The following is a 23,365-nucleotide window of genomic DNA, read 5'->3' on the forward strand; positions in this document are numbered from 1 at the left end:
AATGCTGTGGAATTCCCCAGTCGCTAAAAGAAATGGAATTTTGAAAAATGTGGCACACTTTCTGCAATTTTCTAAAGAACAATACTGTACTTAACTTTTACAGGATGTCTGATATGGTGTATGGGAATAGATAAGGCTTTGGTTTTAATTATTGCGGAATTTAAGTGCTGCACATTTTGTTCTTACGTTAATCTTATTATTATCATACCTGGTTGACCAACCATTTGACTCTTCAAATAGAGACAGAGCCTCCAGCAGACGCAGAGGCAACACATTCTGCATACAGCTAACAATTTATTATCATTTGTGCTGCACGTCAGTGGGATGAGGGGAGATTAGCACAGAGATGGCACCACTAGGAGGCAGCAGTGAGCATTATCAGGTCTGAATGTACAGCACCAGTGCCATTAATAGTAGAGAAACAGCCATTTACATAACATCTACTGCAATCTACATCTAAATTACATTTCCCTCAATTATTCTGCAATGCAATATTTTATGTGGTTCTGCTAACCCAGGAATAAAAGAAGAGTTGATGGGTTTTTACCTGGAGTATGGATGAAGTAGGGAGCCAGGAGTTTGATCTTTTTCTTCTCATATCCCTTCTGTGTAATATCACCTGGAAAAGATCACAGAGAAGACGAGTGACTTCTAGATGGTCATGATGAGGCAAAGGCAAACCTTTACTTGATAGGGTTAGAATGAACATCAGTTCACTCGTATTGTCAGTGGCGCTAACATTCAGGTGCAGTCCATTTCCATTCTGCATTACACAACAGTATATAGTAACATGCTTGATAAAATGCATACTTTTAAGAATAAAAAGACGTATCTAAAAAATAACTAATAACTAAGCTTTGGTTAGGGCAATCGTTTATTGATAACACTCCCGGACTGAGCTATGTTCTCTGATGTGTTTGAATGCGGTCTATCACCACATCTCCAAACACAACAATGCTGATAGAGCAACAGGGAGGAGAGAAACAGGTCAAATAAAAACACAACATTGGAAAGGAGAAGATGGAAACACAGATGGATGCACACAGTTGTTGCAGTAATCTCCAGAGATGGCTGAGGGCGTCACAGCTGTGGCTCTCTTCCAGCCTCAAGTATGACACGAAGAGAAAAGCAAAACAGGACTAAATTTGGAAACGTACAGAAGCGTGGGTGGGCAAGAGATGGGATGATTCAGAGATGCAGAGAGAAAACTGAGGGCGTGAAACGTGGGAGACACACAGAGATAAAACGGGAAGACGACGAGAGCACAGACGAGGAAGTGACAGAGGGGAGTCATGGTGACTCCGAAGGACAGAAGAGGAGGGGTCAAAAGAGCCAAACGCCCCTCCTGTCCCATCTGCATCTTCCTCCACCCCACCAGACACAACACAGGCCGACTGAGCTTCTCCGCGGGCCCTGAAGCGATGCACTGAGCCACTCTGTGGGCAAAGCATCAGATATTCAGACACAAACTAAAAATCCATCTGAAGAGCCTGCACTCACTTTTCTAATAGCCGTGTTGAGCAGCAATGATTCATTCAGTATGTCCGCACCGGCCACTCTCATACCTCGTCATCATGAAGACACAAAGCAGTGACTTAATGAAGAAGAAAAACTAAAAGAGCCTGTCACTGTCTGTGTAAAAACCCTGGGTTGCTTTCACTCTGTATGGTATTTGCAGGTGACCAGCAGTGACTCTTCTGTAGTTGTATCATCTCCTGGAGATCAGAGAGGTAATCCCCGATTAGAAAATGAGGCTGCTGAGACGCACAGTGACGAAAGGTTGAATGCCGCTGATGTCGACTCTTTGGACGGTAGAAATTAGACGAGGATGTCTTGGCCCACTGACACAGGTGAACAACTGCCAAGCACACAACATACAGGACAGACACGGGGCTGGGAGTTATAGTTCAATCCTGTCGTGATATTAATAAGAATATATCACAATATAAAAAAGGACAATTCTGCGTTCAACAACTTGGGTTTTATTTTTGTAGTTTTGGCCAGAAAACACGAGCCGTCACACAGTCAGACAATTTAACAGTTTAGACACGAATGAGCTCTCAATTTCAATGTTCAAACCAATATTGATGAGAACTCCTTAAAGTGCTTCAATTCCACAACAACTGGACACACTCCAGTTGAAAGCTACTGAGCAGCTACTATATGGACCTTGTGATGTGATTGTTGCGTTGCCTGCTGTTTCCAAGGTCAAGAATGGACTTCCATTCTCAACAGTTTAGCCAGATTATCTAAATTTGGAGAGAAAAGCAAATCTGAACATGCACACTATGGCTGCAAAAGTGCATTCACTGTACAATACGCAGCAACTTTGAAGCACTAATTGGTTTGTAAACTGTGATGTAAACTGCAACTGTTGTGTTCCCGGATCACAGCAATTAAGTTGATGAGTTCAATTTTATGTTGCAAATAGACCCAAATTGCAATAAAACAGATTGATCCTGTATTATGAGCATGTATATTCACAAGAAGGAGGATATACATCATCAAATAATATAAGCAAATACTATCTGAAATAAAATATATTCATTTTTCATTTTTGGAATCTTCACTTTTGGAAAACACAAATAGGAAAACAACATATGATTGTATAATCTTGATGAATCTCCACAAAAGACAAAATCCAGATCCAACATTTAAACACCAACCATAACACATTTACATCTGTCATAGTTCTTCAGCACAGTAGACAGCGCAGCAATATTTCAGAAAACTGCACTGAAACATCTACTCAGTTAAACCAACTCACTGCTGACAAACTGCAGACAAGCTGACACAAAATGAGAGTGCTGATGTTTGGGGGATATCGCCTGAGAGCCCACTCCAACTAAAATATCTTCCACAAAAAAAGGACGTAAAGCAAACACTTTCATAAGTAATGCATGAAAGGTACAGTTGGCCTCTCTCAGTCACACGATGTATTTTTAGCTCATGTGAACAGGCAGTTTCTCTGCAGTGAGATGCACACAGAGAGAAGGGGGGGGGGGGGGGGCTGTCATGGCATTAAATGAATCTCGAAGTAATCACTCTTCCATCTGGATGGTTTTAAATTCATCTGTTTTTTCATGGTTGCATCATAGCAGATGACTTTGATTGTAATGCTACACTTTCCGTAACCAGTGTAGCATTCCAGCCACAGCGCCGCAGAAGTCTTTTTCTGTGTACTAGATATTAACCTATCAGCACAACATCTGGTGAATCTGTGCTCATGACTGATCCGGCAATAGCAATGTGCAAGCTGTGACATCAGTGTGTGGATGAAGCATCCAGTTGTTTCATTTAGGGGCTGGCTAGCTAGCCAGCTTGCTAATTCAACCATAATTCCATGCTACAGTTGCAAAACAGAAAAAGCACCTCATGAACTGCTGCGCTTGGTCACGTTACTTTGACATGTTATTGTTTTTAACAGGGAATGAAAATGTGGCAAATATGGCAAGTGGAATATCAGAATAATGAGAGAAGCCTTCATGATATCCGTTTTTTAGTACGATATCTTAGACATGAAAAGTGCTTTACAAATAAACATGTCTTTTGCAGTCACTTATTTATATGATTACAAACTGTTCCTCTCTGCTCACAATTGACACTCAAATAAACGTCAAAGACATCTGCTTAAAAGGCAAAGCATGGCTCAGCTGAGGTGATGAGGGCCTCACTCGCTAACCCACTTGCTCACAGTGATCCTGTCATGTCTGTGCTGACGGTGGAGGTCACAATCAATAATCATTTCAGTGACGAATGTGACAGTCAGGCTCTGCGTGAAGCTGCCACAGCTCTCCTCTTTCGTCTCAGCTTGACGAATGCATTGGTGGAGAAGACTCCTTCACCTCGGAGCGTATGTTGTGTTTCCCTACAATGTGTAGAGAGAAACAACAAAGCTGTGTCTTCTCCCAGTCCTGTACGCTGTCACACTCGCGAGCCTCGGAGTATTTGAATTGCAGCGAGACTTCTCTCTCCTTCTAACCCACAGGCACTCCGTCTGAATAGTAATTAGCTACCGACCTCTATTCTCTCTCCTGTTTTTTCCTTCACATCTCACTCAGTTGCTTTCTCAGGATAACAGTTGAAACACGTGTCGACGCCTGCTCGCTGAAAATGATCAGACGCGTTAAAATAGTTCAGTGAAACCAGGGACTTCCAGCTGCTATCTCACAGAAGAAAAACACAATTTCAACAAGGTTCGAAGATAAGATGCCAAACAACACGGCTTTAGGCTCCAAATCAGATCTTACAAAAACAAGATCCAGAGCAAAGAATGACATCAGGAATACCTCTGTGTGGTACAGTGACATCTCTGAATTTGCTTATACGAGTTCAAGTGTGATCTTTTCATGCAGCCTTAAGAGCTGGTGCATTTTATCTGTCGAACAAACACCCTACTGAGTCCTCCCAGCTGCCTCCTCCCACCAGCAGGCCAAGCATCTCCCTCAGCCAAAGATCACCGCTCACTGTGTCCACCCTACAAACCCTCCTTGGTCACAGACACGGGACACGCAACACACACCTGAACATGTTTGACATGGTTTATTGTTGAACTTAGACAAACTAATGCTGTATGAGTAATTATGCATAATATCTCTCTCTCACACACAGACACACACACAGACACACACACACACACACACACACACACACACACACACTCATACATGATCCCTAAGAGAGAGGAAGATGTCATGCGCTCCAGTTTTCCATCTTACGTCCTCTGACAGAGTTTTCCTGCTGAGTCGGCAAAACCAAAATCTAGCTATATAAATATATATATATATATATATATATATATATATATATTTTTTTTAGAAACGATAAGAGAGTCGACCACCGTATATCAAACTGTGCTCACAATTAAAGTCGTCGAGTAGCATATAGTCAAAGTGAAAGGTGGTTTGACTGCTTTGGGATCAGTTCTAGTCATGCATGTGGGTGTGTATGCATGTCTAAACCTGCTTTCTGTTTGTTAACGGGCGGAAAAAATCCGTGGAGGAACCAACGGTTCAAAGTACATGTCGATACGAGAACACGCAGATGAATGCGTCAGTGACTTTTAGGGTGATGGCGTTGACCATATTTATAACTTATGGAATCTTTATTAATCTTTTTAATGTTTTAATGAATGTTCTTAATTGTTTTGAAATCTCCTTTTCTTTTGCCTTATGTTTTGATGCTTTTAATGGTTTTATGTGAAGCACTTTGAATTACCTTGTTGTTGAAATGTGCTATACAAATAAACTTGCCTTGCCTTAGCAGCCATGTTTTAATCTTAACTCTGCTTATGTCACACTTTGGTTCCAGCTCTTCATTCAAGATATAATGTGTGTGGATGAACAGAGAAGTTCCATCCGCCCCCTCCCACCTGCAGTGGCAAAGGTTATTTTTCATATGTAGGGGTGGCCAGATAATAACAATAACTTTATTTATATAGCGCAAAGTGCTTTGACAGACAAAGCAGCAAAAGCAAGTCAATAACAAGAACAGAAAGCTCAGTGAGACAGCCGATACGATAAAAATAAACTCATAAAACAGAAATGAGTGGTAAAATAAAAGTGATTTAAAAGAGAAGAGAAGATGGGGCCACTGAAAATCTTGGGAGGCACACAAACACCAAAGCCATCAAGGAATTTCAGGAATATTATGCTATCGTAGTATATTAGTGGAATATTATATCAATATGAGAGTTAAGGATCCATCATTGGTTTCTTATTTGACAGTTGATATCCCTCCTTATCTAATGTGCATAAACAAATATCAGCACAGTTAACATTTTGAGTTCCACAACAATCATGTTTCAATATGTTATATCTGAATGTGTATGTGTTAGGCCAATCATTGTTCTTCAAATAAGCTAGTTGTCGTTTTCCTTAAAAAGACCAAGCTACAGCTTGAATTTGAAGGAGTACATTGATTGTGAGGAACAAAACATTTACTGGGAACCATTAGTTACTGTTAATACTGATGATACTATCCAGCATTCCTATCCACCTCTTATTGTCCATTATATTTATTATGTATATTACCACTCGACATTATGTATAATACTGCTTTTTGCACTTCTGCTTCGGTGCTGGACTGCATTTCTTTGTCCAAGTACCTGATAATAAAGTAGTCGAACTGTTCTTTCATAAGTTCATCAGGAGAAGATATACATTTGACTCACATAATAAAACTGGTATGACAGGAACTGGTGAGTGAAAGAAGTGCTTTAAAAAAGCCGAAAGCCCGATTACACACACACACATTTTTTCTGCTGGTCTCAAGTGATTCTCTTTCTCTGGAGTAGCAGGCAGGGTGCGGCCAACTCAGGTAACAGAGTGATTCATGTTTCTCTCAACACATTTTACCTCCCACAAGGAGTGACAACATCACGCACACACACACACATACACGCACACGCGCGCACACACACACACACACACACACACACACACACACACACACACACACACACACACACACACACACACACACACACACACACACACACAGGCCTAAAGGGTCAGTAGAAGTAATAACAGGGGTTAAAAAGCAGCAAAGCAAAGTAGTGCAGTGAGTTCACTGAAAAGAAGGAGTGACTCAGACAGTGCCTCCATTCCACCTACTGCTGTCAAATATTTATTCTCTTTCATTGCACAGCAGACAAAATGAAAGAGGGCGTGACTGACACATCTGACACACTTCACACACACTTCAACACTTAGTGGCAAAGCTGTGCCAAACGCAACACAACACCTACAACGACATGTCCTCCTGTGGGATTTACACACTGGTATGAAACAGCGTGAGTCGGCCGTGGCAATTATGTAAAGCAGGAGATATGGATGTCTGTGAAGCAGAGGAACATTCCGTGTATCGTTTGTGTTTTTCTGTGACCATCAAGACTTTATTGTTTGTCGCTGTCACTGGAGGTGATGTGGTGAGCAGATGCTGCAGTCAAGTCAAGTCAAGTCTATTTGTACAGCCCACTTCCACACAATGTCTCAGTGTTACAGGCCGACAATAGCACCAGTTCCTGCCCAACCCCTCTATAAAGACAACGCAAAAAACAACTTCAGAAACACCACAGCACATCATTAAAAAATGTTAGAAACATCAGGAGAGGAAATTTTAAAAGGAATCCCTCCTCCTCAAAAAACTGTGGGAATGAACTGCACCAGGATGCAGAATGCAATGTAACACTAGTCAGTTATAATCCAACAAGAGGTTTATAAAACAGTAATTCCAATACAGTGAAGTAAAAATACTTGATTATGATATCAGTTCTTGTTCCGGGTCTGTGGTTGGGGCACCGTCAAAACTGAAGTGGTCCACCTCATCAACTCATTAAATCATAGAACATCCACGTTTATCACCAGGACGGATTCCATCAGTGGCTTTAATTATGATTAGTCCAATGAATTACCACCTGATCTGAGATATCAAGAAAATACAACATGGTCACATATTTTCTGACTTCATGGTTTGATGAGGATCGCCTGAACGCCTTGACTCGCACGCTTTATGCTTTCTGGGATACTGACAGCTGCAAACGATAAAGACGTTGTATTTTCCTCCAAATTCAGGAAAGAAACACATTTGTCCACCACATTTGAAGCAGCCTTATGAATAGCACATCTTGCCGATGAGTTATGACGGAGTTTCCTCTGCAATGGTTTTATCAGCTTAGCAGAGCGTTCAATTGTGTTACTGTATGTGCCTCTCCGACATATGGCCGTTGTAATCTGGAAAGGCTTTATGGAGAACTCCACAAAGTGTGTGTGTGTGTGTGTGTGTGTGAGCGGCGTTGGGGGCAGGGCGTGGGCGTCCACGTGATGCTACATGAGGGCACATGAGGGGCAAGTCCATGGTGACGAAACAGGCCCGCACCATTTAATGAGGGAGGTCACCCAAAATGAATTAGGAAGCAACTAATGAAAGAGATTAAATACATTTACAGAAGGAAGCTGTTCGTCAGTCAATTTACAGATAATTAATTAACAACAAATTAGGGCTGTGCGATAATTCATGATGATAATTCATCGTCTTTCAATGGAATCATACCACCGTGATAGTAAATCAGAAAATACTCACTTTTTATTTGTGTTTTGTAGACAAGAGTATATAAAACCATGTGGTTATTTCATATAGACTGTTTATTTATTGAATTACTAGAAAACATGCTATATGGTGATATATAATTATTGCTCAGCCCTACAACAAATCATTGAAGTCATTCATCAAGTAAAAGTGCAAAACTTTAAGTGGTTTCAGCTTCTCATATGTGAGGATTCAGTCCTTTTCTTATTGTTAGCTAAATAGAGTATTTGGGTTTTGGACTGTTGGTAAGATACAACAAGCAATATGCACTGAAAGAGTAATCAAATCAGAAAATAGTGGAAGATGTCCCTCAAACTTTTCCAGAGCAAAGCCCGTCTTCAAAAGTATAGTTTTGTTGATTCAATTCACAACTATATAGAAGAAAGAAAACAATTATAAAGTTCGAGAAGCTGGAACCAGATCATTTTTATTTGATAAAAAGTTTGGCGATTGGTGATTTATTTTTGGTCATTCGACTAATTGTTTCAGACAGATTAAATGACTCATCGAAATATAACGCACTGACAACTGAAATAATCATTCCTTGTTCATTTACACAACTGCATTAAATGGCAGCAGACTCACTTCCACTTGCCATATTTTAATAATTCAGTGAACAGCACAGTGACCTGACCACACTACTCACTCTTCTCCGTCCACCACTGTCATGTCTTTGTGTTTCTTTTAGCTAGAAGCTGTAGAAAACAAATAGATCAGAGGGCGGTTGTTTCAAATTACCAACCTTCAGTTCCCTGTGAACTTGAAAGTGAGGTGGTTCAGCTCCCAAGCTGACAGTGCGTGTCTGTGCGGAGGTGTGCGCTCGAGTCTCATCTAAATTATTCACTCTTTTTTTGTACACAATACTTCAATGCATCCTCAGTGTTTGTGTGTGTGTGTGTGTGGGTCTGTGTGCACAGTGAAATTAGACACACAGGGTGTTATATAATACTCGTCATTGATTTCCAAAAAACATGAGATAAAAAAGGGGAATCCTGCTGTTGTGTTTCTGTGTGACACGGGTGGCAGAAGTGTCCATGTCTTTGTGGGGTAAAGTCAAGTCTGTGGCCTGGAGCGCTGGCTGGAGATCAGAGTACATCTCCTCTGCAACAGTTAATGAGCTTTTAAATCGATAGGCTCAATCAGCTTCCTTGTTTACTGTGGTTTAATGTTCCCTCGTTATGATGGACAGTAGTTTATGTCCCACTACGGCTGCTACCAGAAAATGATCATTATCGATTCATCGGATGATCATTTTCCAAATTTATTATTTTTGCTAAAACAGTAAAAAGTCCACTTTATAATTTAACAGGATTTTTCCAAATTCAAAGATCTATAGAGCTGCAAAAATGAGTCATTGAACCCAGAAATTAATTAGTTTTCTTCCAAAAAATAAAACATGTTTCCCACTGGTGAATTTTGAAGCTTTTATGCGTCTTGAAAAAAAGAGACCGCTAAACGTCATCATGCCAAACACGAGTTACTAGCGACCCTTTTTCTTTTGATGACCAATGAGACGCGAACTTACAGTGTGGCCTACAAAAACGCTTCATCCCTGCAGCGCTATATTCAGTTTACAATGACAAAGACAAGCATCAAACCCTCACAATTGAGAAGCTGAAACTGGCAAATGTTAGGTATTTGTGCTAAGAAAATGAACACCGGATTTGTGTTGCTTAACTTATGGTTTCAGCTCTTGATACTCTAGTCTATGATCCCACTTCATCCATCTCTTCATAAATACTCACTAGTGCACTAACTGTATATTAATCCCCAGCAGAAAATCCCCAACAAATGCATGTACAAATATATAGTATATATGGTATATATATATATATATAGATAGAGACACATAAGTTGGTGAACCATTGTGAGAAATCAAACAAATAGGCTTGAGGCTGAGTGCCACAGACGAGGCTGTGAAGCTGACATATATTGAAAGATGGACAAATGCATTGAAGATTCTGTTGTTTTTATGGAATTGCTGTCAGTCAGTAAAGTATTGAAGAACGGCAGGCTAACAGATAGAGCGAAGGCAGTGGTGGTGTCAGGGTGAGAGAGAGAGAGAGCGAGAGCGAGAGCGAGAGCGAGAGAGAGAGCGAGAGAGAGATATCCCCAGCAGCAGTACTGGCCCAGTGTGACTCACAAGCTAAATGAGCCAGGCATGTTGCCCCTTGATGCTCTGTGACCTAGATTGAGAGACGCAGGCAGGACCGTAATATATCTCTCTCTCTCTCTCTCTCTCTCTCTCTCTCTCTCTCTCTCATCGTTTTTAAATGTATCAATACTAGTGCCGATAGGACATCCGAGTTTCAACACCAATACGTTTTAGCCATGCTAGCGGCATGGCTCTAGAGACAGCAATGCCAGCCTTGCTGTCGACGACTATTGGATGGATTGCCATTTGGTCCATTCATTCACGTTCCCATCAGAATGAATTGTAACTTTGGTGATCCTCTGGCTTGCTCTCTAGCGCTCACAATTTATTGACATTCCCATCAGCCTCCACTCTACTCTGTGTTTAATGCTATTTAGCAAATGTGAGCGTGCTAACACACTGTACTAATGTGCCTAAATACAGCCGCACAGAGCTGCTAGCGTGTCTGTAGACTCTCAGTCTTCAGACCGAAAACCGGTGGTGTAACCATGTTGTTGGTAGGTTTAGGTTGTTTAAATTAGTGCCGTGGCAACTATTTTATCTTTTGTCGCAATGATTGTGAGATAAAAGTAGAAAGTAAAGCATCTACAAAGAATGTGCGCGCATGCATGTGGTTGGTAGCTGCGACGCAGATGGCAGATCTCTCATTTATGTTGAATGCTGTCTAAACACAAGCAGACCTGCCAGAGTAAAATACAGTCCAACATTGGCAAGATACATATCTGACCAAAACAATAAGTGAACAACATTACCCATCTGACCATATTTTTAATGCAGACTATTGGTACTCGATGCCACACGCTGCCTGTTGTCTTCTGTGAGCAGCATCGGTACAAACAAATCATCTCACGGTCACACACACTCAGTAGAAATACAGGAGCTGCAGACATTACAATGCCCACACACTCCCAAGCCGTGCATCTTAAACAGTTGTTGTTCAGTGCTCCAAATTCCAGTCCGGCTCAATCACCAAGTCTTTGATCCCCTCAATGGCTTTCTTTGTGTCCTTACAGTGACGGAGCTTAAAGTAGGTGGAGTCTGTGTCTCTCACACACACACACACACGCACACGCACACGCGCACACGCACACACACACACACACACACACACACACACAACGCACACACACACACGCACAGCAGCCAACAACTATTACTGTGGAAAAAAACTGCTGATGCATACTTTCCTCAGTTTGTTGCTAGGGGAGTCCCATGCATCGAAACAACAATGGGGTGATTGTTGCCATGTAAAAGATATCCATGAGAAGGTTTCAGACTCTTTGGAGCGACCAGCTGCTGCTCGGCTCGTCCCGTCAGCGGTGAGCAGACGGCGAATGCACTTTATCGGGCTGGGAGACGCGGGTACAGGAGCGGGGCATCTGGACAGCACCAGGGCTTTTTATTGGCGAAAGAGTCGCTTCTGATCTAAAGTTACAAATGATGGAGCCATCAGAAGAAGGTCGGCCCCTCTGGGTGTGTCACTTCATCACACTCTCACCTAAAACACTAAAGACCATCACAGGTGGCTCTGACTGTAGACCGTCTGACCAGAGCAAAGCATGCAGCTGTCTCAAAGCTGCTACACAGCAGAAACCTTGAAGACTGTAACAAGAGGAGGAACTCAATCCTGAGTCCAGTCAATTCTATTACCTTGAGATCTGGTGGCGATATGAAGAGAATTACAAGGTCAAAATTCTCTAATTCCAGCTTTTAAATGTGAATATTTTCTGGTTTCTTGACTCCTTCAAGACAGTAAACCAAATATCTTTGAGTTGTGGACAAAACAAGACATTCAAGGACATCATCTTAGGCTTACGGAGACACTGATCGACATTATCCAGCCTCATTACCACATAGTTAATTTGTGTCTATTATTAACCAGAACACACGCTGAACTCTACAGTAGCTCAGGCCAAAGCATAGCACGGCCCCACTCTGTATAATGAATGACATGCTGTCCAAGTAAACTGATACCTAACGACAAGCAGCTATTAAAGAAATGAGTCTATATACACAAAACACACTAAAGGCCTGAGCTTGGTAGAACTTTAAGATATTAAAAGGGGAACAAGTGACGGGAAACTCATTGAGATCCACAGCCGGTTGTGCGGAAAGACTGCCAGCTTGTCAAATCAAATCTTTAAACAGGTGCCCGGAAAGATTTCTTACATTTTGATGAATGAGAGAAATTGTTCTGATCTCTGTTACTACAACTAAAATGAATAAAACAAGTTGGAAAAAGTGCACAGTAATGATGGCTTCCACCTCAGTTCTTCTGAATGGGAAAGGCCAGTTCCAGGTATCTGTGAGTGTCTGTGGTGTGAGAGGAGACTCAAGCATCATCAGTGGGCCATACACCACCCCCCCCCCCCCCCCCCCCCCCCCCTCAGCTTGGCTCTCCATGAGAAACACAACATTACTCATTCACCCCTGGGGCACCTGAGAGCTGCACAGTGCACAAAGCACAAAGCTGCTGCTCTGTGATTCACAGTGTGAGGAGGAGACTTGCATAACAGCCATATTCCCATTCCCCACAGTCATTCTTATCAAAGAAATAACAATCCTATATCTGCTGCTGCTTCAGAGTTCAGGCTCTGAGAGCAGCGGAGTGTTGGAGGGGAAACCCGCATCATTTAGTGTCCACCAAAGTCTGAGGCTGCGCGCACACACACACATACGCGCACGCACACACGCACACACACGCACACACAGAGCCTCCGGGAAGACCAACTTGACCCATTTTCCCCGACAGGAGTGTATATGCTTATAGCTGTGAGGATAAGCAATGTATGACATGTATGTAGGCAGATAATGTGGATCAAAACAAGAACAGAAGGGGGGGGGGGGGGGGGGGGGAGCCTAAAACATTACATATTACTAGCACACATTTGTTCCTATTGTGTTGCAATCTATGCAAATGAATGCCGCTATGTACAATGAAATCCACAAGGATAGTTGATGGAGAAATGATAGCTTGAAAAAGGAGGTCAGTGTGTTTGTATCGTTTGTTGGAGTCGTGCTCGGATCCACTGCAGCAGCACCGAGTCTCACTCGGCTGACACGGGACGACTGTTTTGTGGCTGATGCACGTAAACACGCTCAAGATCTACACTTAAACGGCCGTTTGCACGGATTGCCGCGGCAGCTTAAACTAGTAAAGCCGCTGTATGTAAAAGCTCACCTTCGGATAGCTCCAGGTCCAACTCCGCCAGCTGGTCCTTGACCTCTTTAGGCAGAGCCGACAGATCGACGCCGCGGTCGGCCATCGTTGGAAGCAAAGCAGCCTGCGGGACGTTCGCGATATCTGGGATGACGGCAGGTACAGTCCGGCATGAAACTATGTGGACCAACAATCAGGATGCAGCAGTGGTGGTGTTTACTCCATCTTCGCGACTCCCCGTCACCGCCATGACTGTGGGAGATGGGAACAACTCGCCAGAGGAGTCTGTCAGTCACGTGACCCGGACCGGAGAAAGCAGACTCTCTGCTCCCTCTGCTGTTGTGTTTCTACAGCTGGGAGGAGAAGCTGCATTCCTCCGGATGAGACTCACCTGCCACCCTCCGCTCAGATGGGAGCTAGCCCCAGCTTGTGCCTCTCATTAATAACCCTTACACCGGAGTCTCACAGCTAACTTCCCGAACAATGTCCACAAACCTCTGTCGAGGACGTCACTTTCATCATCTGGATGAACAATATTCAGTTGGACAAAAAAAAAGATAAAAATAAAAGCATTTTTTTAACATATATAGATACACATATTAACAATAATTTAATATGTCCTATGTTCAAAATAAACCTGTCTCACAGCAGGAAAGGCACAGGTCCCAGTGAGAGTGACCGTGAGCCAGCATTAAAAATAATAAGCAGGTAAATGGAATTCATTTTATTATTTACACCAGCGCTTCTCCAACTGACAAAAGGTGTTGTTTTCTGTGAAAGAGGCCTGTGGTGCAGCAGACTTAACATTTTTTGGGAGCAGATGGTTAGAAAAGTCTGTGGCCTAAAAATGACACAATGCCAGCGGTGAGAATGAATCAGAAGGTTGTTGATGTAAAACCAAAACAATGAGATGGAAGACGCTAAATGTAAAACACTCCACAGAGCAATTTACACATTACGCCTTTTGTCATAACAGGGTAGATACAAGTCTAATTGATCAAATGAATTACGGTTCCATTAAACGCACTCATAGCTCTGTGACTTGAGTGGAATGCTGATAAGTGAGAGGCACAAAGTGCGGATAGGTGGAAACATGCTGACGAGGGTTTTTTTTCATTCATTTATTTTATTATTTGCCCGAGACAACTTATTCATTAGTTGAGACGATACACAAGTATTTTTTTCCATCTTGAAGCCTGAGTATTTGACAAACTCTCTCCATACAGATCTCAGAGACATTTTATTATGTGGTTCAACCTGCGTTAACACATAAAAGACATCTATGCTCTTTAACAAAAATAAAGGTACATTCTAATCACATGATGGAAAAAAAAGCCTGACATGCCCTCAGAGAAATAAGCATCTGTCGAAACAATGACGTTATTAAAAAAACAAACATACACAGAGTGTGAGGGGAAATAAACCATGATGGTCTTGGAGGTACACGGCGGTATATAATTTGCATTTCAAAACTTGAATTTCAAAAGACGTACCTTGCACAACTATTTGGGTATACTTCGTGATACAAGACAGCTTTTCAAATGTTGGAAAGCAACTTCTCTACTGATGTGCACTACCGGTAATCCCTAATCTCATTCATTCACCTCATAACTTTAGCTTTCAACTGAAATAGACGGCTGGGCTTCACACGACGAACAAACGCAAGAACATCGATAATCAATAGAAAAATATATTGCACTACTATTTCCTCAACTGAAATGCCAGGGTAAGTGATTTAAAATCGAATATTTCTGATTATCATTTGAAGGCCTTCTAAAGCTAACCATTTCAAGAGTGTCACATTAGGACTGAGGATGGAATCCTTAAAAAACAAGGAACATTTTTTGCATCAGTAATTTCATGTTTTAAAACAGAAGAACAGCAGATCTATAAACAGTGACAGTATGACGAAGCACAAACAAACAGTGGTATCCTTCAGCCTCGAGTAATCCATGCAGTCAATAGGGTTCGATACATACACCACTAATGTAATGACATCCATTCCAAATGGGTTAAAATTGGTGGTAAAAAGTCAGGCACACACTCACAGGGTAAACCGTGTACACGTCGATGATTTGGTTTGACAAAACCATCGCGTGTATTTCAGTAGAATCAACTCAAAAGAGAAACACGCACAGAAAACTAAAACGACAGGTAAACATAAGAAAAACTTTCCAGGCTGCCATTTACTGAAATCAGCCAGCCAATCTCTCACCGTACTTTCACTGCTTCTGGAAACATTATGTCGACGACCAGAATCAGGCATAAAAAAATCTTTTTCATACAAATGAAAAAATACAAGTACAATCGGCAACCTGGAAAGCAAACGACCTCATCACAGCCAGCGTGTGGGACTGATGTTGCAAGTGAAATGAAAATAAACCGATGAACTTGACAAGAAAAGTTTTCAGTCATAATTTTCATCCCAATCTAAAACATTTTTTTTCCAAAATGTCACGACTGAACAAGAAATGACCCCAAACCCTGCAGAGCGAGTGTCCGACGTGTTTTCATATTTACAGACAGAAAGTGGCGAAGCGTCTCTGAACAGCCGGGACCGGAGCGTAGACGGCGGCACGGCGCCGTGTCTTTGTGTGACTACCACTGGCTGTGAGGGGATGACAGCATCCGAGTCTGGGGTGGGGGTTTGAGGGCGGGTCCCTCTTTTCAAAACGCTTCGCACCGGTCCGGCCTTTCAAAAGGCCACTTGAGTTCATACTGGCTACCTGCGTCAGAACATCATCTGGGGGCTGACTGCGACTGCGTCGCCATTACAACCCCTCCTGGCTGGCCCGATCCCATGCCTGCCAAAACCGACATGGCCACCGCCTCTGCGGCGCGGACGCTCAGCCCGTTAATGGTGGCCCCTGGACTGCAGGCCGAGGCGGGCGGTGACGGCCCGTGCTGTATAACGGCCGCCGGGGAGCCTATGGGTTCACTGGAAGTATCTCTGGAGGTTTCCTCTCCTCCTGCAGCTAGAGACGGAGAAAGAAACATTCACCCTTAAGAGAGGTGAGCGAGTAAAGAGAATACATTAGATGGATGAGATGATAGATGGGTTCTGACAGAAGAAGTGATACAGTGCAGCAGGCTCGTTGGTCAGTAGAGATGTTGGAATACCTTTTTTCCCTTCCTGCTACCGATTCCGATATCCGGATTTGTGTATCTGCTGATACCGAGTACTGATCCCAGTGTGTTAAATGCTGTATGCGTGTGTGTGTGTATACATTGCTTCCAATGTTGTATGGCCTGGATCAGGTTAAAACATTTGTAAAACATGAGCAAATACAAACAGAATGAATGCCGTAGAACTTTCTCTTCTCATCTAGTTATTTTCCAGTGTAAAATATTGCCAAATCGCTGACATTTTGCTAGCTCTGGCTACCATCACATTATCCCCTATCACCTGCCTGATTAGTCCTGTGCACGTGCAACTCCCAACAGAGATGAGGAAGAAGCGAGATGGCTCACTCGTTAGCTACTCCCATCGTCGACTTCAAATGCAGAGAGAAGTTTTTTCCGGAGTTAATGATGGAAGTAGCTACCGAGGGAGCCATCTCACTTCTTTCTTATCTCTGTTGAGACTTGCTTAGCCAGTGACACGTGTTGTTGTTCCTGTGCAGCATAAATGAGCTGATATAACGGTGTGATATCGGTACATCGTCTCGCGTACTCGCAGATACCTGATCCAGCGTTTTTATGCCGTATCGGAGGCATTTCCGCTCAATGGTTACCTAAGAAAGCTGCCTTCTTCTGCATAACAGTGACCGGGCAGTCTTTGTGGGCCAGGAGGAGCTGCTTCAGCTGAGCCACCTCGTTCCTCAGTAGGCTTACTTCACCCTGATGGCAACACAACACATACAGAACCCAAATCATATCCCAGCATGACCAATATGTGTGAATTATTAAATTACCGTGACAACACAGGAGTGAGGGGGAAATGGAACACTCACACTCAGGGACACATTCATGTTGACGAGATCATCCGCCTTCTTCTCCAAAGAGTTCACCCACAGCTTTCGTTTTTGCCTGCAGCGAGAGGCGGCCGCCCGGTTTCTCTCCAGGAAACGCTCCCTCCTCTCGTCAGGGTCCATCTCCGAAGCTCGCCGCCGCCGGCCTCCTGTTGGCTGAGCGGGGGACACCTTGGGAAGGAGGAATACTTTTCGGTTACATGTATGTCCTCTGTTTGGTTCTCTCCGTCTCCTCATCTTGTACTGTGTCTCTTTCTTTCCCAAAGCTGAGCTTTGATTGACGGTTATTTAATTCAACACTTAGAGGCTATATTGGGGTGAAAGTGAAACTAACTAGCCGGCAACACCGGCCACTGTTTCAGGAAGCACCACTGCACTGGAGCAATTGTTGAGATGATGTTTGTCTGGGGATGAAGGGCATTGAACTACAAGCAGTCCACCAGTTACACCATCTAGTTATCTGAATCAGGCTTCACATGGATTCAACTGCCTGTCCGGTCTCCTCAAGTGGTTGACATCATCAAAAAACCACTGCGTCAAGTAAAGATTTTGTAGTAACAACACGATCATCCACTTCACTTCACAAGCTCAATAGAGCTAACAGAGCTAAACACACAGCAAGACAGAGTTTCTGTTCTGAGGAACATGAAATGTAAACGACATGTACCGTCTTTAGCCGAGTACAGTTTGGAGGTAAAAGTACTTTGAGTTTAGAGTTACAGACGTCAGTGTTTACATTTGACTTCTGTCAGAGATGAAAGAAACCAGATACATTTATTCCTGTTATGAATTACCCTGCAGAGGTACTTGTACTTTGCTAACGAGAAGTAAAGTGCTAGCATAGTGTGTATTACCTGGGGTTGCGCAGGTGATGGTGCATCAGAGTTTTGAGTGGGTTGTTGGCTCTGTTCGGCTCGCTGGGGCACAGCTGGGACGGATCCTGACCCCCCACCGGCTCCATCTTGTGCTCCTGGGCCCTGATGAGATAGAGCTGCTTTTAGCCGCTACAAAGACACACAAACAACAACACTCTGTGTAAGTAATTTACCTTTAAGGTCACCAAAAGAACTGTTCAAATAGTGACACAAGTTCCATCACATTATACAGCACACTTTGACTGTAGAAGCTATTTTACAAATGCATAAAATAATCTTTATAGAAATGAACCTGCAGCCCTCAAAATGATGCCAGTTTGACTGATCACCTTACCATGGTCTCAGAGTGCAGACTGTATCCAGACGGGGAGGAGGAGCCACTGCTGGCTCCGCCCACTGGAGGTCCTGGAATCCCAGGGATGTTGGGCACCGAGTTCGCTGGCCTCGCAAGCTCCACATTACAACAAACACACATGAGAGAGAGAGAAACAGATGGAATATGGTAAGTTTAAAGAAAAAATAACAAAAGTATTGTTTGTTGTACCTTTTTTTTCACATTTTGAAAATGACTTACAGATATAACTGAGGTCATCTGCACAGGACTGGGCAGGAGGGGGACAGTCTGCCCATTAGGAAGCCTCACCAGCGGATAAGCGCTTGTTGGGGAGCTGTTGACAAAAATCAGATACTTAAATGCTAAATGGCTGATCTTCCATGCTGTGCCTGTTGACAGCATACAGATTGAGAACCAGGTTGAAAAAGTATTTTATTTTGCCAGCCGACACTCTCTCTAAGTGTTAACTGTACCGAGCCTCTCAAGTCCCAATGAAACAGCGGTTGGAGAATATGTGGGCGAGGTATCGTCTTCAGAAGGATTTGCTTTGATCTCTTAAAAGTAGACATAATTTAGGGAGTATCTGTAGAATCACAGCAATATGGAGCTGTGGTGGACTGTTAGCGTCCACACACACCTACTTCACCTGCGTTGTTAGATATAAAATAAGTAAATAAGTAAATAAGACTTCAAACAGAAAATCAATATTGAGAAAAAGAAAATCAAAACATGTCAAAACTAGAATAACCACCTGGCATCATGTTATCCAATTAGAAATGTGTGTGGAATTTTCATAAGTAGCATATCAATGTTTTGGACAAAAACGTGTTTGACCTTTAACCACCAAATTCGGATCAGTTCATACTTGAGTCTAAGTGGACGTTTGTGCCAAATCTAAAGAAATTCCCTCCAAGCGATCCTGAGATATGATGTTCACAAGAATGGGACAGACAGTTGGATGAGAACTCGAAAACATCATGCAAAACATAATAAAAAAGACAACCTGAAAATGTGTTAAAAACGGCCAATACAGTGAGTATACATGTAACACAACATGTAAGCTCACAAAATGTTAGATTTAGACCGGCTTGAGGTGCTAAAGCCGGCGCAAGTTTCTCTTTTTCATCATGATAACGTGATAATTTACCTTTAAACAACATTCATTTTTTTACCGAATAGAGAACTAACGCATCATACCGTAACTCGGTGCAACCGCCATCAACATTAGCCAATAAGTTGTCATTTAGCCGAGCAAGACTGTGCTACCCACCGGCTGCATAGTCACGTTACTCGCTCTCCTCCTGCCGATTTCAACAAGGAGTTGTTTTGTTGATAAATTAACACAGATTTAAAAAATTTAATCTTTGCACTGTTGATCAGCAGCACCGCAAACATTGTCTTGATGCAAGAAATTTAAATTTCAAGCAATTGTTATTTGTCTTTCTCGAGAAATCGTTTCAGCCCTATGCGACATAAGACAATAATAATTCTTACAGAAGACTGAACTTATTCAGAGCTACATTTTCGCACCAAGTCAATATCGACAGACTCCAACAGACGGACATTTTTGTGTACATTTCCCCAGAATATGAAAAACAGCCCCAGACCTCAAGAAACGCAAACAACAGGAGCACACACTCGTTTACCTGAGCTGTCTGTTGGAGGGCGGCGTTTGCGTGATGACAGATGTTGGAGATGGCAGAGTTGGGTGAAGTGCTTCATTGCTCAGGTGAAGGGGAAGAGAACCTGGGCGCACAATGGTTGGAGTAGGGGCAGAGCTTGCCACAGGCTGCGTGTGAATCTCCTGTTGACAAATCAAACAATGACAATAAAATATATTCTCCATTCATAAATGTGTTTTGTCTGCATGAACAGGAAACCAATCATTGATGTTCAAGTGGAAAGTATTGAAGGTCGAATCCGTCTGCGCTCTTTTCCAGACTCTTCCGAATGGAAGCGCCCAATCAGTCGTTAGCAAAAGGCAGCGATGCAGGAAACCAAAGCTGGCTGATCAATAAGGTTATGAATGACGTGAATGCTAGCAGCAGCTGAACTGTTTGGATCCTCTCACCCTCGAGTCTCGGCTGTTGTCCGACATGCTGGAAGAGGAATCTGGACTTCCGGGAGAGGAAGAATCCACTTGTAAAGGACCCTCATCTTCAACTTTGACTTCAGACGGTGTTTGTAAAGGTGCAGCCTGAGCAGAGAGCAGAAGATGAACAGACCTTTTAAAATGGTGATATCACTTTTATCTAATAACCTGCGGGAAACCAGCAGTGTGCCATTTATTCAATGTGTTCATTCATCCCTTTACTCACCGGGTGTTTTGTCCTCTGGTCGTCTTCGTGTGCTTTGGTAAACTCATGTTCAAAGGAGCCGGCGAGCTCATTGAATAACCCAACCTCTTCACAGTTCTTCAGGAAACGTGTGGGTGTGGGTGTCTGGTCTGCAAAAACATCCAAAAAACCCCAAAACATGTAGTATGTTAGTCGAGAGGGTAACGGGACAGAGCTATCTCTTTCCCATCAGACATCCCAGTAGTATATCAATACAGGGGTTCAGAGCATTGACAATTTGATACATCTTCAGCTCAGCTTCATTTAACAGATACTAATATAAATGGTAATGCCATTACCTGCAATGATAACAGAGTCCGTTCTGGCAGGACCAAATTTTAATGTCATTTCATGCTTGTGCTTGTGGACCGACAGGTGGTCTTCATTTGTGAATCTCTGCAAAACATAACACAGCATATAAGGAAGAATATAAAGGTGTAGCATCAGTGCACTGCCGGAAAATTACAAAGAATTCAAACAAAAAGCAATTATAGATGTGAGATAAACAATAACACAGATGGTCCACAGTGAGGTAGGGCTAGATAATGATCTACTCTTTTTGGCATTTGTACAGTACCTTCAAGGTGGAATCTGCGATTCTGGAGAAAGATTGCTGGTATTTGAAAATCAAATATGTGATATTTGAAATCAACAACACAACAAATACCGTAGACTTCTCCTGACAGTTCTGCTTCAGAATGTTAGCATGTGCCAGATGTACCATCCCTCTTGCTCCCACTGCCTTTCTCTTTATACATCTCTGGCCTGTCTCCTGTACTCTCTGGAATAGTGTTGTGTGGTTTGGTCTGAGACACTTTGTTTGTTTCCCATTTACAGTAGGTTGTGTATGAACACAGGATTTTTTTTTCAGCACGCACAGACAGCTAGCAGACCATTGATATACACTGAATTTGACAAAAAGTGTATTGGATTAGAATCGCAGAATCCACCTTTAAGATAAGACAATCCTTTATTAGTTTACAGGATTACAGCAGCATAGTGGATAGTGCAAACAAGGGACATAGTAAAAAAAAACAAGATCAAAACAAGCTAAATTGCAGTGAGCTCATGTAATAATAAGAAAGAGGTGACAGATTTGTTTCAGATTGCTGGGATGGATGATCAGAGGTGTCAAATGTAAAGAGAGTGAAAGAGGGTGTTATAGAGATATGCATATGAATTAAAGCATTCTCCAATCATACCTGCCCACATCCAGGTGCAGTGCATACAAAGGGTCGATCATCCCCCATCTCAGATAAATGTTCTGCAAAATAGAGCAAAAAAACAGCAATTTATTAACGGCTGTTTTCATTTACGCATATGGAGGCAAGCAAACGGCTGATTCTCAAGTTACTTACACACAATATATTACTGGTATTGGCTGAATGCTACTGAATGCTTCAATAGTGTAACTGTTTATTTAATATTTATTTATTTATGAATTTAATACTGGCTTGAGACCATGGACGATCATAACCCAGAAGCAACTGGCTGTCCAGAAAATACTCACTGTTTATTATTTGTGTATGATAGCATGTGTTTTACCTTGACAATGAATCAACCTCCAGCGTCAGCCAATGGTGCTATAACATGACTACCATGCACCTACTGATAATAAATACAGTCGGTGTAGCGCCATTAATTGCATGTGCGCACCTGTCACCAATAATGTAACGTTAGAAAAAACCTCCTGGTGACAACTGGTTAGGAGGTAAACAGGCCAAGTCTGTTGGCTTGTGTGGAACATTTGCTTCGGTCAATCGGAGACTAGCGTTTGACGGGAACGATGAGGCAGCAGACTCGAGCTACCATGTAACCTAGCTGGCTATCACTCGAGGTCGTTCGGCTATGTTCCTCGTTACTGTGGACAGGTCAAACCAATGTGTCAATGCTTAGGCTATCTCTGATTTCATCATAGATGGGCCTTAAAACAAGCATAACCTAATAGCTAACCACACCAACATGTTGTGTTTCCGAAACCTGACAGCCCTGGCATTACACCGGACCTGGAAGCTAACGTTATGAAAACTAACAGATAACAAGGACGACCGGATACGCCTCACAAAGCTAACATTGCAGCGCAGCTACCAGTCACAACACCGCTAGCTAAGCTAATGCTAACTGCTAATCGAAGCTTCGCTTAGCTTAGCGTTACCTTTAGTGTGGACCGCCAAGTTAGTGGGGCTAGCTAAACGTTAGCACGCTAATGCTAAATAAAGCTAACATACGATCGCATTAAAACATCACATTTCAAAGACGTTGACTGGATTTACTTCCCAAAACATCACATTTTTTACGTTAGATGCTCCTAAATGGGAGTGAACTCACCCGACGTGATAGCCTCTGGACTCCCCCCTCCCTGCTCCGGGTAGTGCTGCTGTACCGATGGCTGGCCGTTGTTGACACTTCCATTAGCAACAACGCGTCATCTCCTGAGCAAGCCAAA

The 23,365-nt window shown here is 42.7% G+C and overlaps 2 protein-coding genes across 5 annotated transcripts in view; both read right to left on the bottom strand.

Annotated features, from left to right (window-relative positions):
• Positions 1-13,635, bottom strand: part of dip2bb (disco-interacting protein 2 homolog Bb) — a 33,894-nt gene extending 20,259 nt beyond the window's left edge. For both annotated transcript variants that reach the window (XM_079265950.1, XM_079265949.1), the window contains exons 1-2: positions 13,425-13,635; positions 548-619 (exon numbers count right to left, since the gene is read on the bottom strand). In XM_079265950.1, the coding sequence (XP_079122076.1) occupies positions 548-619; positions 13,425-13,509 (157 nt within the window). In that variant the 5' untranslated portion in view covers positions 13,510-13,635. The remainder of the gene's footprint in view (positions 1-547; positions 620-13,424) is intronic.
• A 1,875-nt stretch (positions 13,636-15,510) lies between these two features.
• Positions 15,511-23,309, bottom strand: atf7b (activating transcription factor 7b). 3 transcript variants are annotated; one of them, XM_079265953.1, is made up of 12 exons: positions 23,248-23,309; positions 22,122-22,183; positions 21,219-21,315; positions 20,902-21,029; positions 20,655-20,780; positions 20,230-20,387; positions 18,824-18,917; positions 18,584-18,700; positions 18,229-18,378; positions 17,357-17,545; positions 17,138-17,243; positions 15,511-16,378 (listed from the first exon to the last, which is right to left on the bottom strand). In XM_079265953.1, exons 2-12 carry the CDS (start codon positions 22,167-22,169, stop codon positions 16,143-16,145), a joined length of 1,449 nt encoding a protein of 482 aa, XP_079122079.1. In that variant the 5' UTR covers positions 22,170-22,183; positions 23,248-23,309; the 3' UTR covers positions 15,511-16,142. The 3 variants fall into 3 exon arrangements, with proteins under 3 accessions (XP_079122079.1, XP_079122078.1, XP_079122077.1); XM_079265952.1 differs by having other exon boundaries at positions 16,267-16,405; positions 18,229-18,351; XM_079265951.1 differs by having other exon boundaries at positions 16,267-16,405.
• Positions 23,310-23,365: the final 56 nt, after the last annotated feature.

The sequence above is a fragment of the Melanostigma gelatinosum genome (assembly GCF_949748355.1).
Source record: "Melanostigma gelatinosum genome assembly, chromosome: 3".
In the NCBI taxonomy this organism is placed as follows: Eukaryota; Metazoa; Chordata; class Actinopteri; order Perciformes; family Zoarcidae; genus Melanostigma; species Melanostigma gelatinosum.

What these genes read in the sequence shown, in the direction of transcription:
- atf7b (XM_079265953.1), bottom strand. Translation starts at nt 22,169, where the DNA reads ATGGGGGATGATCGACCCTTTGTATGCACTGCACCTGGATGTGGGCAG. An exon ending in CATCACCTGCGCAACCCCAG is followed by an intron (nt 17,546 to 18,228) that starts GTAATACACACT and finishes CTCCTTCCCAAG; the next exon opens with GTGTCCCCCGCTCAGCCAAC. An exon ending in ACATGAATGTGTCCCTGAGT is followed by an intron (nt 17,244 to 17,356) that starts GTGAGTGTTCCA and finishes TGTTGCCATCAG; the next exon opens with GGTGAAGTAAGCCTACTGAG.